This window comes from Athene noctua, chromosome 3 (assembly GCF_965140245.1).
Source record: "Athene noctua chromosome 3, bAthNoc1.hap1.1, whole genome shotgun sequence".
NCBI classification, from domain to species: domain Eukaryota; kingdom Metazoa; phylum Chordata; class Aves; order Strigiformes; family Strigidae; genus Athene; species Athene noctua.
The window spans coordinates 50,722,803-50,741,912 of NC_134039.1; the positions used below are offsets into that span (position 1 = coordinate 50,722,803).

The 19,110-nt window shown below is 44.1% G+C and overlaps 1 protein-coding gene across 1 annotated transcript in view; it reads left to right on the plus strand.

The window, feature by feature from the left end:
• Window positions 1-262: 262 nt before the first annotated feature.
• The window catches only part of PPM1H (protein phosphatase, Mg2+/Mn2+ dependent 1H), a 140,294-nt gene continuing 121,446 nt past the window's right edge, over window positions 263-19,110 (plus strand). The window contains exon 1 of the mRNA XM_074902970.1: window positions 263-855. Within this exon, the coding sequence (XP_074759071.1) occupies window positions 620-855 (236 nt within the window). The 5' untranslated portion in view covers window positions 263-619. The remainder of the gene's footprint in view (window positions 856-19,110) is intronic.

Here is a 19,110-nt window from a genome sequence, read left to right on the forward strand (position 1 = left end):
CTGCCAGGGGCTGGGACAGAGCGTTCCGCCTGGGCAGCGCTGGCTCGGCCCCACGGGCAGCGGGGACGGGCGCACTGCGGGCGGCGACCTCCCGCCGCCGGGAACGGAACGCCCGGCCCCGGCCCCGGCCCCGGCCCCGGCCCCGGCCCCGGCCCCGGCCCCACCGCCGCAGGCAGCCGGGGGCGGCCCCGCCAGGCCCCGCCCGCCGCGCACCTGCCGCGGGCCGCCCCCCCGGTGCGGGGGGCGGGCGGGGGCGGCGGCCGCCCGTGCCCGGCGTGTGCCGGGAGCCCGCCGGTGCCGCAGGAGGAGCAGGAAGCGCCCGGGCAAATCCAGCCTCGCTATCACATGACTCAGCAGCCGCCGCCGGGTTGAGTTCACCCAGCGCCGCGTCGGGAGGGGGAAACCTGCTGCCGCCGCCGCCGCCGCCGCTGCAATGAGCCGGCGGCCCCGCGGCTGCCCCTGAGCCCGCCGCTCCCCCGCCCGGCTCCGCGCGGCCCCATTGCGGAAGCGCGGCGGGGGCTGCCGGAGCCGCCGCCGCCGCAGCGCTGCCCGCCGGCGCGCCCCGCTCCCCGCCCTGCGCGGTGGCTCCGGCGCTGCCGCCGCCGCCGGCGGGGGTACTATGCTCACGCGGGTGAAGTCCGCCGTGGCCAATTTCATGGGCGGCATCATGGCTGGCAGCGCGGGCGCCGACCACGGCAGCGGCGCGGACTTGCCCCTCCGCTTCCCCTACGGGAGACCCGAGTTCCTGGGACTGTCCCCGGACGAGGTGGAGTGCTCCGCCGACCACATCGCCCGCCCCATCCTCATCCTCAGCAAGGACACCCGGCGCCTGCCCTGGACCACGGGCTACGCGGAGTGAGTACGGCCCACGGCTGCGGCAGGTGGAGCGCGGCCGGGCTGACCCCGCTCCTGGGCGCACCGGCGGCCGGAGGCGGCGATGCCGGCTGACCGCCCCCCCACCCCCGCGGCCGGTGCCGGCGTTGCCGGCGGTGCCGTCCCGGGCCTGCGCGGCGCCGTGGGCAGCGGGGAGGGGGGCGGCATTCGCGGCGCCGTGTGCCCGGCCCCCGCCGTAGCTTTGCACCTGGGTAACTCCCTCCTGGGAGGCCGGGGAAGCAAACGGTCAGACTGCCCTTGGAAGCCCCCGCGGAAGCGAAGGGTGGCAGACGGGCAGCACCGGGGCTCCTCTGCCCGCAGCGGCGGCTCCGGGGGCCGCGGATGGGGTCCTCGCCGGGGAACAACTGTCTCTGTTCTTGACTCAGAAATGAAAAGGGCTATTGATAGGAATCCCGGTTTGGTTTGTGCCTCCGTAAGTGCTTTCCACTGCCCAGAAGTGGTGAGATGCGGAGGGGTTTGGGGCACCTTCCTGTGGACCTGGCAGCTGTCATGCTCGCTCGTGGTGACTGGTCGCCCATTTCCCCAAGTGCTTTCCAGTTTGGGGAGATGCTTGAGGAGCATGAGCTCCAAACTGAAAGGGAAATCCAGTGGCCAACCCCGAAATCGGGCTTTCCCGGCCGTTTATTGCCCTGACTCACTCATATCATGGTATTTATTTGAGAAGGTGTCTGGTCGGGACCTGGTTGTGTAGCCTTGAGCGCAATCAAACTACGTGATTGCGTGCAATGCCTTAAATACCAGCCAGGCGAAGGGCAGTGTTTGTTTGGATGCAGATCCTCATCCCGCTGGCAGTGGGAGTAGCAGCAGAGGAAAGGCGCATCCTTGTACTTGATTCCAGTATCGATAGACATGTTGTTGTCTTTGATGGTACTGGGAGCAGTATTCAGTGTTTGGTTTCTCTCTGCTGCTGTCTCGAAGTCTTGAGCATGGCCATCCGTGTTGCTACCAACTCACAGATCACAGAAGTTACACTAAACTAGGTCTTCCAAGCTACTAGTTGTTTTTCTGTCTCTTCAGGCATAAGCGAATTCCCAACAAAGCTACAGCAAAAACTACGGAGAAGGCTTCGCATTGTTAATGAGCCATCGCTAGCTTTATTTAAAAGGTTGTTACATCATTGGGGACACTGAAATGGAAAGAGCGGTTTAAAGAATTTTATATTAGAATTGTTCTCCTCAGATTATTAAAGAATTGAATAGACTACTGAGCAAATTCCCCAGGAACTCTTAGGTTTAAATGTTTAAAAGTAAGCTCTAATTGTTCTGCTACTATAATAGTTCCTTAAAAAGCAATTCTTTACCGAAGCAAGTAAGTGCTGCTATTTTTAGCTGATGTGAGGTGCTGTGGCTTTCAGAGAGTAACAGTAATTGCAAGTTGGTGACAAAGTGGAAGGGAGGTTCTTTGGCTCCCGGCTGTGTTCGCCCACTGCTGGCCTGCCAACTCTGCCTGAGACTGGGGAAGAAAAATGTGGGTGCTTGAAAGTGAAAGCCCAGGTCAATCCTGTAGCTGAAACCTTCTGTGAGGGAGTGTTTGGGGATAAAGTAAATGGCTCTTGGGGTCATGAAAGAAGAAGAACATACCTAGATTGTTTTCATATACTTGTTTTTATTCTGAGCTTTGAGTAGTACGGTTAATTGGGAGGTGAAAAGAAAGTCACTGACTGTCTCAGTTCCTGTTGTTATGGATGTGAAAAGAGGTTGGCTTTTTGCTTTATCTTTTGTTTGTTTTGGGTTTTTTGTTTTTTTTCTCCTTTGTCTCATCCCCTTCCAGTGCAGTTACTGGTTCTAGTGCTGGTGGAGCACAGCTCAGTGAAAGGTACTCCTTAGAGGGAACTAGTGAATGTGTTACCAGGCTCTTTCCAGAAACATCTATATGATCTTCCAAAATGGGGTTTGGTTGTAACCAGAAGATGTCAAAATGCTCACTGTGCAAAAGCAGAAAGCAGTACTATCAAAATTGCGTTGTCCTCCAAAGGCAAAGCTGTGCAACAGCCATTAATAAATAAAGAAAAAGAAAGAAATAAGGATGAACTTGGGTTTTGCCGAATATGGCTTTTTTTTACTCCTACTGAGCCTATTACCAGGCTTTCTGAAAATAATTGTGAGACTTGCTTGGAGGTATACCATCAAAATATCCGTTTTCCTTTTGGAACACATTTGAGTTATATAGAGAAAAGAGACAGAAAAAATACCAGGAAGGTAAAATTAATATAACACATATTCTGAAGTTTGCTTGCTTGGGGGAAGCAGGTTATGAAGTACTTTTATGCTATTACTTAGCACTGTGTTAGCATCTATATTAAGGAAACTATCAGAGCTGTGTTTGCCTTTTGTTAAGGTACAAGTGAGCACTTGCAAGACTTAAGAGGAAGTTTGGTGTCCTCACAAGGAGCTTGTGACATAATACAAAGGTCAGCCACTTAAGTAGTGGCTAGTTTTTACTAGTTTGTTTTGGTATGAAGGAATCGGAAAATTGCAGTTTGCTTTGGTATGAAGGAATTGAAAAATTGCAGTGCTGTGAGGTCCAGATTCCCTGAGCTATTTCATTTTTTGTGTTTCAGCAAATCAGCAAAAGTGATTCTAGTGTTTTGTTGACAGGGATGCCTTTGGGCACTGAGAGTTTTACTTCTTAAAGTTGAGGTTTGTTGTAGACTTAGAAGGTGGGGATTTGGCCCAAAAGGCGTAAAGAGAGAGTGTGTGCCGCCTTTATTGCATCTGTCCTGATGTCATGAGCTGTTCACACAGCGGGGTTTGAGTTGGTGGATTTGTGCTCCTTGCACACCAGCATCTGCCTCTCTGTCTTTAGGAAGAAATTTTGGCTCTGAGAACAGATCGCCTGGAGGCTTTGGCTAGGACAGTGCTTGCAGAGTTCATGTTCTTCAGTTGTAAACCATGCCAGTTTACAGATAATATTGGAGCTCCTTGATGTCCTCATGTCGGTGTTTCATCCAAGCTGGAGAAGGCATTTTGAGGTTAGACCTGGTTCCCATGCAGGACTAAAGCAGTCTGAGTCCACAAAATATGTAGCCTTTTCATGGACATGCTCTTGTTCCTTTGATTCCTGAGGATAGGAATTTCTTACTAACTTAGGTAGTGATAAAGACGTCCAAGCTGCTGACTATTTCTTCTCCTTAGCATCTGTGGTATATGCCTGTTTATCTGACTTGTTCCCCTGGAACAAGCACTTCTCCTCTTCTGCTTCTTCTTGCTTCTCTTGTGCTAAACTTTTTTGTAATAGATGAGCAATATTGCAAAAATATCCATGTCATATTTTAAGTTATTTTAAAAATTACCTACTTATCTTTGTGGTATTATGCAGTGAAATGTAAATTAGCCTTTATTTCTTATTATTAGCTTCCCCTCTTTTAATGGTGTGATCATGATGCAAAGCATGTAGGCAGGCAGAGTAAATCTTCAAAAACATACCTGGTGCTGGGATAAAACATCATTGCTTCCTGAAATTTCAGTGGGAATCCCATAGGGCCTTTCTTAGTCGGTGAGCAGCCAGAAAATTGTCTTCTGAAACAACTGTCCTGCTGTCTTTTCCTTGCATGAATTTCAGTTCACCTCTTACTATAGGATGGCAAAAGGCTGTTACATGTTTCAAAGAGGTACTCTTACACCTCAGACACTTTTCTAATCGTCATCAAACTCTGTAGAAGCAAAATTAAAATTGTATCCCACATCCAGTTAGCTTTTAAAATTATCTTTAAATGTATTATTTTATTTAGAAACAAACTTTTCCTTTTTAATCAAGGGTATCCTTAATACAGTTTTACTGCATGTGGTTAGCTGATGTGTATCAGCAGTGATTTAGGGAGAGGGTAGTCTGTTAACAGCCCTTTAAGTCTGCCTTTAATCTAGAGGGGTAAGGAGATCTGCTGCTCTCTGAAAAGTGGTTTGAGTAAGGGGTGTGGGGCGGATATGGATCCTGCCTGACACTTTATTTACTCGCTGCCCTCTGTCACCTCTGGAGGCAGCTGCGCTTCTGAGGCCACAGGGCTCTTCCAGACCTTTCCCTGTCTGAGCCATGAGCTGGTTTCTGAGCTTCTGCTTGTTCTCCCTGTTGGGAAGAAGTTTCTTCTCTAGTCCCTTTCTGTGCTGCTTGCAGTGTGTTACGACCTCTTCCCTGCAGAGCTTCTGATAAGCTGCTCTCCACCCCTGAATTAAACTCTGAAAGTAACTGGCGAAGTAGAGGCAGTAGCATGGGTAGAGTATATAGTAACAATAAATGACTTGGATGCTATACACCTGCATCTAAACTCTGTCCAGAACTTTATTTTTCACCTTTTGCTCTTTTGCTTTATCCTGTTCTTCCTGTGAAGGTAGAGGATGAACAGGGTGGACCAGCCTTCCTCTCCTGGTTGAATTCCCTGGACTACATATGGCATGACCAAGTAGATGCTGAATTTGCAAATGACAAAGGACTGGCATGCTGCTCGTGCTGGTGGAGTTGCAGGGAAACTGCAACTGAGTAGCATTTTGTGGTAGAAAACCAAGACTAGTCATTTTCCATTTATTCTGAATGTGTATTCCTGGTTGTGGAGAATTCAGTAGTATAATCGCTTTTCTAAATTGTATGAATCCTGGGGATGGGACCATAGTTAACTGCTTCTGTATCGCATACTTTCTTCTCTTCACACTTATCTTTCTGCCATCTCTTTGGAGAATATGAAAAGATGCTATTAAATACACTTCAGGGAAATGAGAAAAGTCTCAAATGTATGTTGCTGATGACCTTATGCAAAGGACAGTTTTGCCTGCCTTTAAAAATTTTTTTAAAACTTCTAAATGACACTTTAGGTATCTTTGCAGTTCCATGTTATAATAGGTAGCCAGAAACTCAGCTTTTATGGTGTGTGTGTTTCTTAGCTTATAAAGTCAATTTATTATCCCAGCAGTGCCTTTTGTTTGATGAGACACAAAGTCCGGGCTCTTTTTCTGTAATGTTACATTTCAGAGATACTCTGGTTTCTCTGCTCTGCAGGCCTGCAGTAGCAATTAGATTTTCTCTGTGGTGTGGTGACTACTGACCCATACTGAATGCAGAGTTGTAGGTGAAGTATGATGACTGTGTCGTCCTGCAGCGTTATTACAGTGGCATGTTGTTACAGCAATAACTTAAGTTCAAAATGAAGAGAAGGGGGGGAAGCTTATGGATTTTTTTTTTCTACTCTTAAGTACTGGTTGTTTTGTAAGGCTGATGATGTTTCATCATATTTTCTCCGTGTTACTTGGTTTGTAGGAAATGAGTGTATGTGAGAATTGACTGGACATTTTTACTAAAATAATTTCCAGCCTTTTTCAGTGATCATAAATTTTAGGCTGGCACAATCAACATAAAATTTGTTGATTTTGTGAGTTAAGATAACACAGAAGTTATTTTTCCACCTGAAGTTCCTTTCATGTTCTGTCTAGACCAAACTGTTTATACAAATGTTAAGCGTTGTAATAACAATCTGAAGCAGGTTGAAGTTTACCATGTCTGTGAGATGAGGTAAACCAAAGCAGAGAAATTGCTTGTCCTGAGTTGGACAATACGTTGATGTTGGAGGATAGCGTAGGGTTTGCAACTGCTGATCGCTTATTCTAATCTGCATTGCCTCCTACTAAGAGGAGATAACACTGCAGTCATGCTCCTGTGAATTGAAAGTTACATTCTCATTTCTGGGAGCATGACTCATACTCCGTCGGTAAACATATTTCTTGTATGTATTCTGTTTGGTACAAATTTCAGGAGGATGGTATGCCTGGGAAAAGGAACACCTGGTTTGTGTCTTTTTTTCTTTTTTCTTGTTTTGTTTGGCTGTATTCTGAGGTTAAGTACACAGAAATTATTAATTACTTTCCTTTTTAAACTTTTAAGAAATTTGTTTACGCTTCTCTCTGGGTAAAATTATGTTCCTTTTAGTCCTTCTGTAGTTCAGAACATAAGACTGACTAGGACCTGATGAATGAGCTAAAAATTCAAATCCCATATGTGCACATAAAGACGACTAAACATTCTTCCTGTGTATGAATTATTCTTCTATGCATAATGTAATGTTAACTTTTGTATACATTGCCAGACTCTTGTTTAAACCTGAGCTCAGATAAAACAGCCTACAGAAATCTCATGATAGTTTCAAGAGCTTCAGAAATCCCTTTCCTTGTAAAAGAGTTTATACTATAGCATCTAATATTTATGTAATGCCTCTAATCTGCCAAGCATCTTGCAAATAATAATTTCAGAATAACCTTGGAGAAAAATGTACACATGTAAATGTTCCGGTTCTTCAGGTGAAGAAACTGAGGCAGTAAAGATAAGCTTTGGCAAGAGGTTTGATACGAATGTGGAGAACAAATCCTGAGTTTAAGGTTCTGTGCTTGGACAACACAGTTGGGTTTTTTTCTGTTGTTGTGTGCTTGGCTTTTCCTATGTGGTCTCTGATTTCTTAGAACTAATGGGGGTAAAATGAGAAAAAGGGGGGGTGGGGGAAATTGTGCTTTTGTATTTTTAATGTAATTGAAGTTACACACATGATTCCTAACAAGGCACAAATGAAATTCATCCCTCTAAGCGTCTTGTATTGCTAGTCCCCCAGAGGCTTAAGGCTGGAGCTGTCTCACGTATTTCTGAAAATCTCATTTGAGCATGGTCCTGACTTCTGAAACCAGAGGGTGACTGTGTTCTCCCAGGTAGCCTTCCTTTGGCCCCTTCTGCCTTGGCAGTTGTGGCAGTCAGCAGATGTTGCCTAACACTCATTTTTCTTAGATGCAGCTTCATTGCTTGGGAAAGGTGTGAGAATGGCTTGGCGTAGTTATCATTGTGCTATGAAGTAATCTGACAGGGCTGTGCCCCTTAGGGTGAACTGCTTTGAGCCTGTGAATGTGATCAAATGAAACATGCTCAGTTTGACCTTGAAAGGAAGCAGCGCTGCAAAGCACAAGTTGTTCCTGCAATGGGATCCATGTAGCGATGAGGAAGAAATATGGTTTGTGGGTTTGAGTACAGGTTAGGTCAGCTCTGTGTTGAGCTGCATCCTGAGTAAGACTTGGAGTAGGGGAGTGCTATTAATGAGTGGAGTGAGATGGCTTTAGGTGGATTTGGGCAGAGCAGACACAGTAACTTTGCTGTGGCATGAGGCTGGAGTAGGTATATGTGCTGTGTGTATGCTGGAGCAGTGTTTGCGGGAGAGGTAGAGGCTCCTGAATCACATTTACCCTGGATCTTCATCCCCCCTCTCTTGGATTTTTGTTCCAATTGAACTCACCTCTCTAAAATGCAAGAGGTCTCACTGGACAGCAGCAGCTTGGTATTAATTGTGCATTTTGTTGTCTCTTTGACAAAGGATTTTTTTTTTTTCTTCCTCCTCATTAAACAGGAGGAGGAAGGTGACTTCTAAGACTTCATTCGCATTTGGCCAGTTACATTTATCTGATATGTTATGTGTTTGGGATGGCCAGCTACAATACATGGTATTATCCAGAGCGATTTATCTACTTATAGGTTAGGTGGAGTAGCAGGGAATCATGATTTCAAGTGCTTAGAGTGCAAAACAGAGTTAGCACAGCTGGTGAGAGAAATCTGAGCCTTGTGCTGAGCCCTTCTACCCTCTGAATCTGACAGATATGGGGTGGAAGTCTTACTGCATGGTAATTACAGAGGTTCAAGCACACAGGAGATGGCCAGCAGGCTTCACTGCTAGTGCCTCCTGCCCAGCTCCCCCATGCAGTGGCTGGCTTGCTGTCTGGTAGATGCTGCCAACTGTACTTGTGGTTATAAGTGACAGGGTGCTACCTTGTTGATGCTGTGTGAGCTATTCAACAGGTGAAGCTCATAAAATGGCTGGAGACAGGTATGATTCCTCTTCCCAATACCATAGATAAGGCAAATGTTTGCCTGCAGTTTAGTGTTCTCTAAATAGAAACTGCACCCAGTATTTCTTTGGGGTGAAGCTGTACTGGCATAAAGCCAGTCTAAGGGACATATTTAGTTCTTGATCACAGCATGGTTTAATTGCTGGAGTCTGAGAGGGGGAAGGAGTAAAATAACCCCAAGCTGAGGCAACCAACGTTGGCAAGTGCGGTGGTTGGAGCAGGAAGGGGTGCCCATGCCAAAATATGGACTGGGTACATGACTCGGCACTCATGCTGATTGCAAGAAAAACCTTAAGTAAGAGAGCTTATCAGTGTCCTCTGTCAGGCAGGACTTTCTGGCATGAAGCAGGGTGGCAAATCTAGAGCTTTTCTCATTGTTTGGGATCTGTATTCCACATGGTGAGGCTTAATGGGAAGAGAGTCTGCTGAGGGAGTCCAGGGCTGCTGAGGTACAGGGGTACAGCCAGTGCTGTGTCCTTGGAGATCCTCTGACTTGACAGAACTGAAAATGTATATATTTTTTTAAAAACGAAAATATTATAATGGTAAGCTGTCAGTGCCATTCACTGGTTATCATCTGTGTTTAGTTTCAGTTAATTTCCTTCTGTTTTCTTTGATACCAAGGGTTGCATGCCACACCTGAATCGTGTGGGTCTGGTCTTGATGGCCATGGCAATGCTTCTCGTAAATGGTCCCCATCCCCAAGACAAGCAGGAATTGAATGGGTCTGGTTCCACAACAGGAAAGAGAGTAGCATTATTTCAGCCTCTCTTTCCTCTGGTGTGGGAGGTCTGTCTGTCCATTGGTCTCACTTGTCATAATGACAGGTTGTTTTTAGCTCTACTGGGCATCTTCTTTGCTGAAGGAGTAACAGTGTCAGATCCTATAGGCTCTGCACCTTCTGTTCTTGTGAAAGCAGGTTCTGGTGGTGACTGGCTGAGAAGTGAATAACCATTTCCAATCTCTTCCCCCACCCCCCCCCCCACCCCCTCCTTTCTTCATTTTGAAGTGCCACCATAAAGTGTAGCCAATCCAGACTGACTGTTTTTGATGCTGTTCACGGTCCTTTGTAGGCAGTCATGATGACACTGATACTGTGATTTGGGGTGGTCAGCTTCGCCTGACTTCAGGGAGAGAGGGTGGGGAAAAAGGTGGGAAACCATGTACCATTGCCTGTATGCTTTCCATGGTGGTTTTCTGCTACAGTAAGAGAAGACTGAGCTTCGATTACACCTTTTGCTACTTTTACTTTGCACCATAATCGAATTATTTATTTTTTTTTAAGGGGCAGATGACAGCAGCATATGTGTAAATTGGAGCGGAAGAAGAGCATGTACTGTTTGGGTGTTAACTTGTGATGGTTTTGTGGGTCATGCTCTGATGTCCTTCATACTGCTGCTTCAGATATCCTGTGGCAGGGTGTTCTTGGACTGGAATTAGAGGTCTGTGAGATTGTCTAGGGATCCTTCCATAAGCATAGCTCTGTTTCCAAAGTTGTTCTAGTTAATTTTTCCTTTTATTAAATCTGATGGTCACATAGCTAAGTGACTTTTGTGCTGTCCTGTCTGTGTATTTGCCCCATTGCTTAAAGATACCAACAGAGGTGAGATCTTTCCTCCCCTCTGCTCCCCCCATGAGCCCTTCTGAATTTCCCTGATTTGTTCCTCTGTCCTTTATGGCCTGTTATCCAAATGCTTCAGACTCCCTGCAGAAAGGCAAAAGAGATCCAGCTCTAGCCAAGCTCTGCAGCAGATCTCTTTCAATTTTTTTTTTTTTTTGCCAACATTGATTCATTCAGGCCAAGTATGATTTGTCTATCTTTAGGTATGTGTTAGAGACCTCCTCAGAAACAGATGATGCATAGCACATGTTTGTAATGCCATAAAATGCATGTCAGCCAGAACTAACAATCTGGTCCTTGGTGGAGTCTTACATTGGAAGTGGGACTGAGGATGGGTCTCCAGCAGTACTGTGGGCTCTCATACTTCAGTTCTTCCCAGAATGGCAGTTTCAGCCAGTTACCCAGCCATGAAACAGTTGATACCCATTTCCTGGGGTAAAACATGATCCTTTCTGTGGTGAGCTACATGGGCAAGGGTTTTGTCCTTTTGTTCAGCTGTGATGTTTAAAGACACAGCTTATTGAAGGCTGAGAAAATACCATAGGCATTGCTGCATTGATTTCAGATGGGTTTTGTTAGGTTTTAAAACAGTTTGAGTGAGAGGGGGAGGTTAGTGCTGGGAAAAGAAGTTGCCCGAAGTGCCACTGATTTTTTTTTTTATTTTTTTTTTAAAATTCTTCTTCTTCTTTTCCCATTCTCTCTTGAAGTTAGTAGTTTTTTACCATTGGTTGTGGGCTTTTTGGTTCTGAAGTTAGCAGTTTTTTACCATTGGTTGTGGGCTTTTTGGTTCATAATCCATGCTGCATGTCTACGAGGAGGAGAAAATGAGAATCTGTGAGACTTTAGTGGGAAGCAAACCTTCCTTTACTTTCTGGTTGGGAAGAGTACTGCTGAAATCGCTTCAGGCCCAAACATTGTAATGGAGAGAAGGGTCCTCTCCAGCAGGTTCGGGGTTGTATTGGATAATCTGTTTCAAAGGCAGGAGCTGCTGCATAAAACCCACCACCTCCCTACCTTGCTGACCAGGCTCACTGAGCAGCTCTGCTAGTACCCAGGCGTGCAAAGGGTTGCAGCTCTGTTGGTTTGGTGACTGTGAAGGGAGCTTAGTGCCTTTTCCTGTGTCCTGTTCCACCCCCCGGTTGTTAATTCCACTGGCTCCATGTCTGTGCAAGTGCTTTGGCAACCTGAGTGCAGGTCTTGTTTTTTTTCATTTGTTCAGCAGTACGTGATGCTTTGCAGAAGCCCATGCAGTAAAACTAAGTTCCTTAAATTGCTGGTTGTAAGTGGTTTTTTAAAACAGCATTTTTGAGAAAGTGCTTTTTCTTCCAAATCTGTGTTAAGGATCTTTGTTTCATGAGTGAATGCTAAATTTTGGAGTAGAAAATAGATTTGTTTGAACTAGTTTTTGTTTCTCTTTGCTGAACTTTTTTGTAGGTGTCTTGACTGAAAAAGGAAATTAAAAGGTTTTTTTTTGCTTATTTCTTTCCAAGGACTTGATCTAAGTTCAAACTTGCAGTGTTTATCCTTTAGACATTTTTAAGAGCTGTATAATGAAACCTGCATTTGTATGTGTGGCACTGCTGGGGTGGAGTATGCCTTTAGATTCAGGTACTTGGTTAGGCATTTAGAAATGGAAAATACTAATCATAAAGCTAACCTCAGTGAATACTGTTGCTTCTGTCATCACACAGATCATAAAGTTTTGTGGGTAGTTGGTCTGAAATGAGTGATTTTCATTTTGCAGAACATAAATAGAATTTTTTCTCCCCTGTCTTTCTCTCACTCTTCACACAAAAAATTAGTTGTTTTTCAGCCATTTTTATGTGTCATTTGAAGGTGAGAACTTAAATAGGTCAAATATGCTCTTGACCATAATGCAGGAGTTGTTGAGGCATTAAAACTTAACAGTGATATTTAAAAAAATCAAAAGTACACCAACATCAGACTTGGAGGATCATTCCCTCTCCCTTACCTTGTTGCCTCTGGTTAATCACATCTCCGGTCCTGAGCTTTCAGTTTATTTCTTTATTCTTCTCAATAAACTTCGATTAAGATCATTGTCTCCACAGCCCTTGCAAAATGTAGATGACAACTTCTTCAGTCTGGGACTCCTTCCGATGTACTTCTCAATGTCATTTTAAGGTCTCACTGTCCCTTTCCAGTAGTGCAAAGCCAGGAATTACAGCCCGGTGAGTTCCTTCGGCAATCTCTCCACAGTAATCCCTGAAAATCCTAGGTCTGTGGATGGTAATTCTATTAGCCATTCAGCAAGCTGAGTCTGGAAGAATACAGCTGGTGTGTGGGAATGTGGGAAGTTCCCCATCTCTGCCTCTAATCCTGCTTTTAGAGGGGAAAAAAGTTATAGGCTAATGTGATTAGCTGTAATCCCATTCTTGCTTGGTTTTAGAAGAGTGTCTGATTCCTAAATCGCAAGCTCGTTCTGTGAAGTGCTTTCATGGAAGGGACAGGGAATTATTTTGGCACTCAGCTCATTTGTCTTTGAAAAAACACTGGAAGCAAGAGAAAAAGAAACTCATAGCCAGCAGTGAGTTTATAGTTTTTGTTGCACAACATGATTTAGAAATCTGAAACAAAGAGCGTGTGAATGGAAACACAAAATGAGCATAATCCTTTCAGGTATCTAGGTATGTGTATAAACACAAGCAAGGAACAATTTATGCATACACTGAAAATTGCTCTTCAGGGCTCTGTGGGCCCAAAGGTTTATGTTGGGGTCTTGTTATTTGATGATATGTTGTTGCTGCTGGAACTGGTGGTTTGGTTGGTTTAATGTGGACCAGGAACAGAGCTGTCTAATAAAAGCCACAGCTTCTATCTAAGATGAGTGACCTGGGGACTTTTTTCCTCATTGAAGCACTTGTTTTTCCTTTTAGCACTAAGGGAACGAAAACACTAATTTCTGCAGAAGTGCTGGTGTGAAGTGTTGGAAATGCTGTTGACTACTGGAGAGGGGCAGAGACAAGACCCTTCCTGATGGGAATGAAACACACCAAGGTCTGCTGCTGTGTATGAACGCAAAAACCACACTGCTTTGGGGACAAAGGCCATCTTCTTTGATCATTGAAAGATCAAGGTCTTTCAATGCCATCATTTGCTCATAGAGGTTTGGTGCTGACTGCGGCCCCTGTTTGGGGAGGAGAAAGCATTGCCCTCACAGGCTCAGCCGGTTTTCTGTTTGCAGGGGAAAGGAGGGAGAAGGCTGAAAAATACCTTGTTTGAATCTTGTTTATTGGAGAAATTGGAAATAAATGTAACTGGTCTTGAAGTCAGGTGCTGCTTGAACCTTCTGGAGTGAATGGCTCTGGAGAGGGATGAGGTCTGAGGACTGAACTTGTTGCTTTTTTGTTTGAACAGCAAAGTTGAGTTACTGCAATTTTGAGAAACTGTGTGAACTGTGGCTTTCTTTTTTCTTCCCATCAAGTTCTTGCAGGTTTGACAGTGGTGGTATCAGGATGCTGGGCAGGGAGGTCCTGGTGGCAGCTGCCCCGAGACACCTAGGGAAGGGAGGCAGAGCACAGGCCTGGCTGGAATAGCCACCTGGCCTAAGCTGTAACGCATTTTTTTTTTGGTTCAACTTGCCAAAGGATTGTGAGGTGGGAGAAAATTCACTAAAAAGGAATATTACTCACTTTTGTCTCCTGTGTTGAGTTGGTCTCAGGTATCGGTACTGTTGCAGTAGCTCAAATGCTTGGGAGACATGATGCTGTAGCAATAAAATATTGTGGTACTAATCCCTATAAATTTACAGGCTTAGTCCAAGCTAGTGTTTTGAGAGGTTGTGTGGGACTGCCTTTTTTACTAATAAAAAGTATCACTTAGTTTAATTACAGTGTAAGGAACACTACCTCTCTGGCACTTGTTTACAGAACTGACATTTTGTTATATGGTGTAACTGCAGTGTTCCCTCACAGCCTTGTCTAAGGCCAGAAAACTTTGTAGGCTATCAATAAATAACTGATTACCTTTAAAAAAACAACAAAAAACTCCCCTCAAATCTCCCCCTGCTATCAAGTAATTGAAGAGGAAGTTTTTGTTTTTCTTTCCCCTTTGAAATTGTATCATACTCCCTGGAGATCTTGGAAACACTACATGAGTAATTAGATGGATTTAATCTTGGAGAAAGGTAGTGGTGTTTAGCAAGAATAATTTGAACTAGTGTTACACAGGGATGTGTTTTGAAATTACTGTAGCCCCTCTAGTATCCTTCTGGAGAGCATGCCAGAATGATTGCTTGTGGGTAGTCAAAAAGCCAAAGAAAGTGTTACTTCCCTTGGACAAGTGGGATGTGATAGTGGAAAACGGATTGCCTCTATGAAAGTCTACATTTACAACATGATTGAGAAGACTGTTCACCTTTAATTATGGGTAAAGCTAAAGAGGAGGAGTAATGATTACAGAAAAAAACAAGTAGGGAACATAGAGGAATTGAAAGAAAGGGAACAAAAATGAAGCCTACAAAACCTGGAGAGAGCACACTGAAGGCAGACTAAATATTTTTGTACTGAAGGAAGAGTTTAACAGGAATAGAAAACTCTATGACAGAAAATGAAAAGCTGTCAACAGGGTAAAAGATAATGCTTCCCTGTGTATCTTACACGGGCAGAATTCAGTGTGTGAGGACATATTAAAGAAGCCTTTCACAACTGTAGGTCAGGGTCTTTGGTTTCAGGAAGCCCCAAGACCTTGGATTTGAAGATATTTAAAGTTAGAGATAGCTGCCATGAAAACCCAGAGCTGTTGTTAGTTAGGTTTTATTTTTCTCTTCTTTAAAATAAGGAAGAGAGCATCTTATGCTTTGCTGCATGACAGGGGTCTCTACTGGACATCAAGGAGATCACTCTCCTATGGTTGGGTTCATTCCTGAATTAACCTGGTATTTCTCACACTTCCACCTGGAATACCTGGACTTGCCTCTGCAGCAGAAAGCAGTGCATTTAGCAGGGCAGAAAGGGAGCTGCTAAGAAGATTCTTCTGAAGGTATGGGGTTTTTTGTTGCTAGGAAGGATAATCAATCCAGAGTGTCATGATTTAACCCCAGCCAGCATCTAAGCCCCACCCAGCTATTCACTCACTCCCCCCCCCGGGATAGAGGAGAGAATTGGTACTGTAAAAGTGAGAAAACTTGTGGGTTGAGATAACGACAGTTTAATAGGTAAAGTAAAAGTTATGTGTGCAAACAAAGCAAAACAGGGAATTCATTCACTGCTTCCCATAGGCAGGCAGGTGTTCAGCCATCTCCAGGAAATCAGGTCTCCACTATACTGAACAGTTACTTGGGAAGATGAATGCCATCACTCTGAACATCCCCTCCTTCCTTCTTCTACCAGCTTTATATGCTGAGTACAATGTCATGTGGCCTCGGATATCCCTTTGGTCGGGTGGGGTCAGCTGTCCCAGCTTTGTCTTCTTCCAGCTTCTTGTGCACCCCCAACCTAATTCGCTGGTGGGGTGGGGTGAGAAGCTAAAAAGGCCTTGAGTCTGTGTACGCACTGCTCAGCAATAACAAAAACATCTCTGTATTATCAACGCTGTTTTCAGCACAAATCCAAAATGTAGCCACATATGAGCTACTGTGAAGAAAATTAACGCTATCCCAGCCAAAACCAGTACACAGAGAAAATACCAAAATGAGGAAGAAGGTGCTTCCATGGAGACTGCAGTAAAAGTTTAAAGTGGCAGCAGAAACTATTCTAAAAAGTGGTGCATAAATTTTTCTAGATGGGGAGAAAATACCCTCTTAAAAAAAAGTTCTTTTAAGGGTTGGAGTCTTTGCATTTTAGGAGTCTGTATTTAAATACTGTTAAAAGCAGCTTCTTTTGTTCAAGGGTAGATTTGCTGTTTTTATGGTATTCCGAGTTAAGAGCTTTTCCTCAGCTAAGAATTGAGGAAGGCTACGTCACCAAGAAGAAAAATAATTATGACTGGCCATTGGTGTCATGTAACATCTTATTCTTTGTCTTTCAGTTCTTGTGTAATACTTTAGGCCACATTCCTGAAACAAAAATGCAGAAGAAATCTATGCAGAAAAATAATACCTGTCCAATTTTTCCTCTCTGGATCTTCTGTTGAGAGTCCCAGCCCTCCAGAAACATCATGGAGCTGTGGGACTCTATACCACCTTCACCAGTGTTGCAGGAGTACCGTTTGGAAAAGAATACACAAAAATCAAGTGAACGTACTGCTACAGTAAACAGTTGAGTGTTGTTACAGGCACAAAAGATCTGTGAGTAGTGAATGGATTAGTCCTAAAGAATCACTGAACAAGTAACTCAATCTGGAGGAACAGCAAGGTGGTCTTGACTTTGAAAATAAGAACGGAGTTTGGAAATTATTTCCCATGTGAGGGTTTTAACAAGACCTGAAGGAACTAAAATATCTACAGTGGAACAGTCATACTTGCAAGCAATGTGGAACAGGAAGGATTTGTTCTCAAAGCAGAGAACGGCACTTGCAGTACAGAAGCACCTGGAACTCGCACTAGTGTGACACGCAGCATAGTGAGGGGTGTAATTCCTGTACAGAGCTAACATAGCATTTTGCAGAAGAGCTTGTCTTAACCAAAATTAAAAGGATGTTTGTGGATGTGTAGACAGAGATGGGGGTTTTCATATAGGAGGCACGCAGTAAGCTTGCTTGGGAGCACTGGTGCTAGAACATCTTTGTGAGCTATTGCTCTCCTACATCATTATGCATATCTGCAGATACGAGCTTATGCAGTATTCTTCAGCAGACTCGGTTGTAAATCAGATAGAAAGCAAACCTGGTAAGTTGTATGAGTTTAGCTATGTAAAAAGTGAATCTATGGGGGTATGGGAGGAAGTGTGATTGGAGACTCGAAAGCGGAGGTGAAAGAGTTCCAGCATGTTTTAGAAAACTGAAATCTGAACAAACACCTGAGATGTCAGAAATAATACACTTCCACATAACTGTGTAAGGTGTGCATACTCTTTGCATAGGCCTTGATTGACTTTGATGGATTGTAGGGAAGGTCTTTCCTTTTTCCTGTGTCAGTTCACCTACTGCTCTGCTGCCCTGCAGCAATAGGAAATGCAGAGCTACAAAAGCTTTCATTTTACAGCAGCAATGTTAATTTTTGTCAACAAGGAAGCCAGTGGCTGTGGAGGGGGGGACTAGACCTGTCTCTGGAAGTCAGCAGCTGACATGAAGAAGGGTTTGCTATGGAAAGCATTGGCCTCTCATAGTCTCTTCATGCTGTATGTAGGAAGTCTTCAGATCTCCTTCCAATATGGAGGGGTGATGTGACTACAAAGCTGACTTCTAACCATCTCTTCCCTCATGTTTCATGGGTGCACTTCCTATTACAGAAGAGTGAAATGTGGCCACCAAATGTCAGAGTAGTCTGACAAGGTACTTAGGGAAAATGTTTCCACTCGGTTGGCTCTGAATATGAGTTTGGTCTAGAAATCTGAAAATAAGAATTTGACAACTTATTAAAGTCTAGGACCATTGCTAGTGTTGCCCTATTTATTACAAATACAGGCTTCATGTGTGTGTGGCTGCCTTACCTGGTGTTAGCAGCTGAGGAACATGTATGACAGCTGAGTATATGGGTTTCATCTGTATGTGTTGGCAATGACCTATTAGATGATGTTTTGAGGAAAACCATTTTAGACAGGTTTTTAAAGAAAACAAACCAATGACCTTTTTCTGAAACAAAGTCTTTACTTATTCTGAGCATGCCCAGCAGGCTGCCATACTGGGAGGAAGTTGTGCTCTTGAAAGTATTTTGTTTTCTTTTGCTATTACTTTGGCCCTTGTCATCAAATTGCTCACTTGAAATCCCCAGCTGTTTTTTGCAACAGTTGAATGAAATGGAAAACTTCTAATTACATCCTTATCTAAGAGTGCTACCACCCTACTTAAGTGCTGTTTGAGATAAAAAAGTCATGTTGTTCTACTTTTCAGCTGGACTAACCTTGCAGTGGGACAAGTATATTTTGTGAATTATGTTTCTCTGATCATTGATCCTTTTAATTATTTGTGTGGCAAATCAGCATGAAACAGAATTATGTCTAAAGAGAGCCAATATTATCATTTTCTTCTGACAGCTTGCAGTCTGTGATATCCAGTGTGGTTGTGTTGTCCATTTGACTGGTGGAGTGTTAGGGGACAAGAAAGTTGTCATCACAGTTTGATTCCTCAGACCTTGCCAAAATTTGGAGGTCCAGCCCACAGACCAAGAAACCCTCATCCAGAAAGCCAGTAGGCATCTGAAACACGCCATTGAATTATTATATGCAACTCAGGTGGCAATGTAGCACTCTAGGGAGAGCCCCGTTTCATCTGAAGAACACTGTTTGCTGTTTCTCTGGACAAGCTGTGCCCATATCTCCCCAAACATTTGGAACAAAAATTATCATTGATTGTTCATTCGTTTATTTACCATCCTATTCTGTGACCGCAGTAGATCAGTGTGTATTTTACAGCCAGAACTGGAAGACCAAACCTTGAAAGAAATTTTTTAATTCCTCAGCCACTTTCCTTTTCTGCCCTCACTTCTTGAGCCTTCAGAATAGTTGTCAGCCTTATCAAAATCTTCACAAGGAACAAACTCCCAGTGGACTTAAAAAAAAAAAAACAAAACAAAACAAAAAAAAAACCCAAAAGACCCAAGTGAAACCAAGCTGTGCCAGAATAGCATGTGTTTATAATGAGTTCTTTGAGGTCAGAGCTGTAGGAATTCCTGAAACCTGC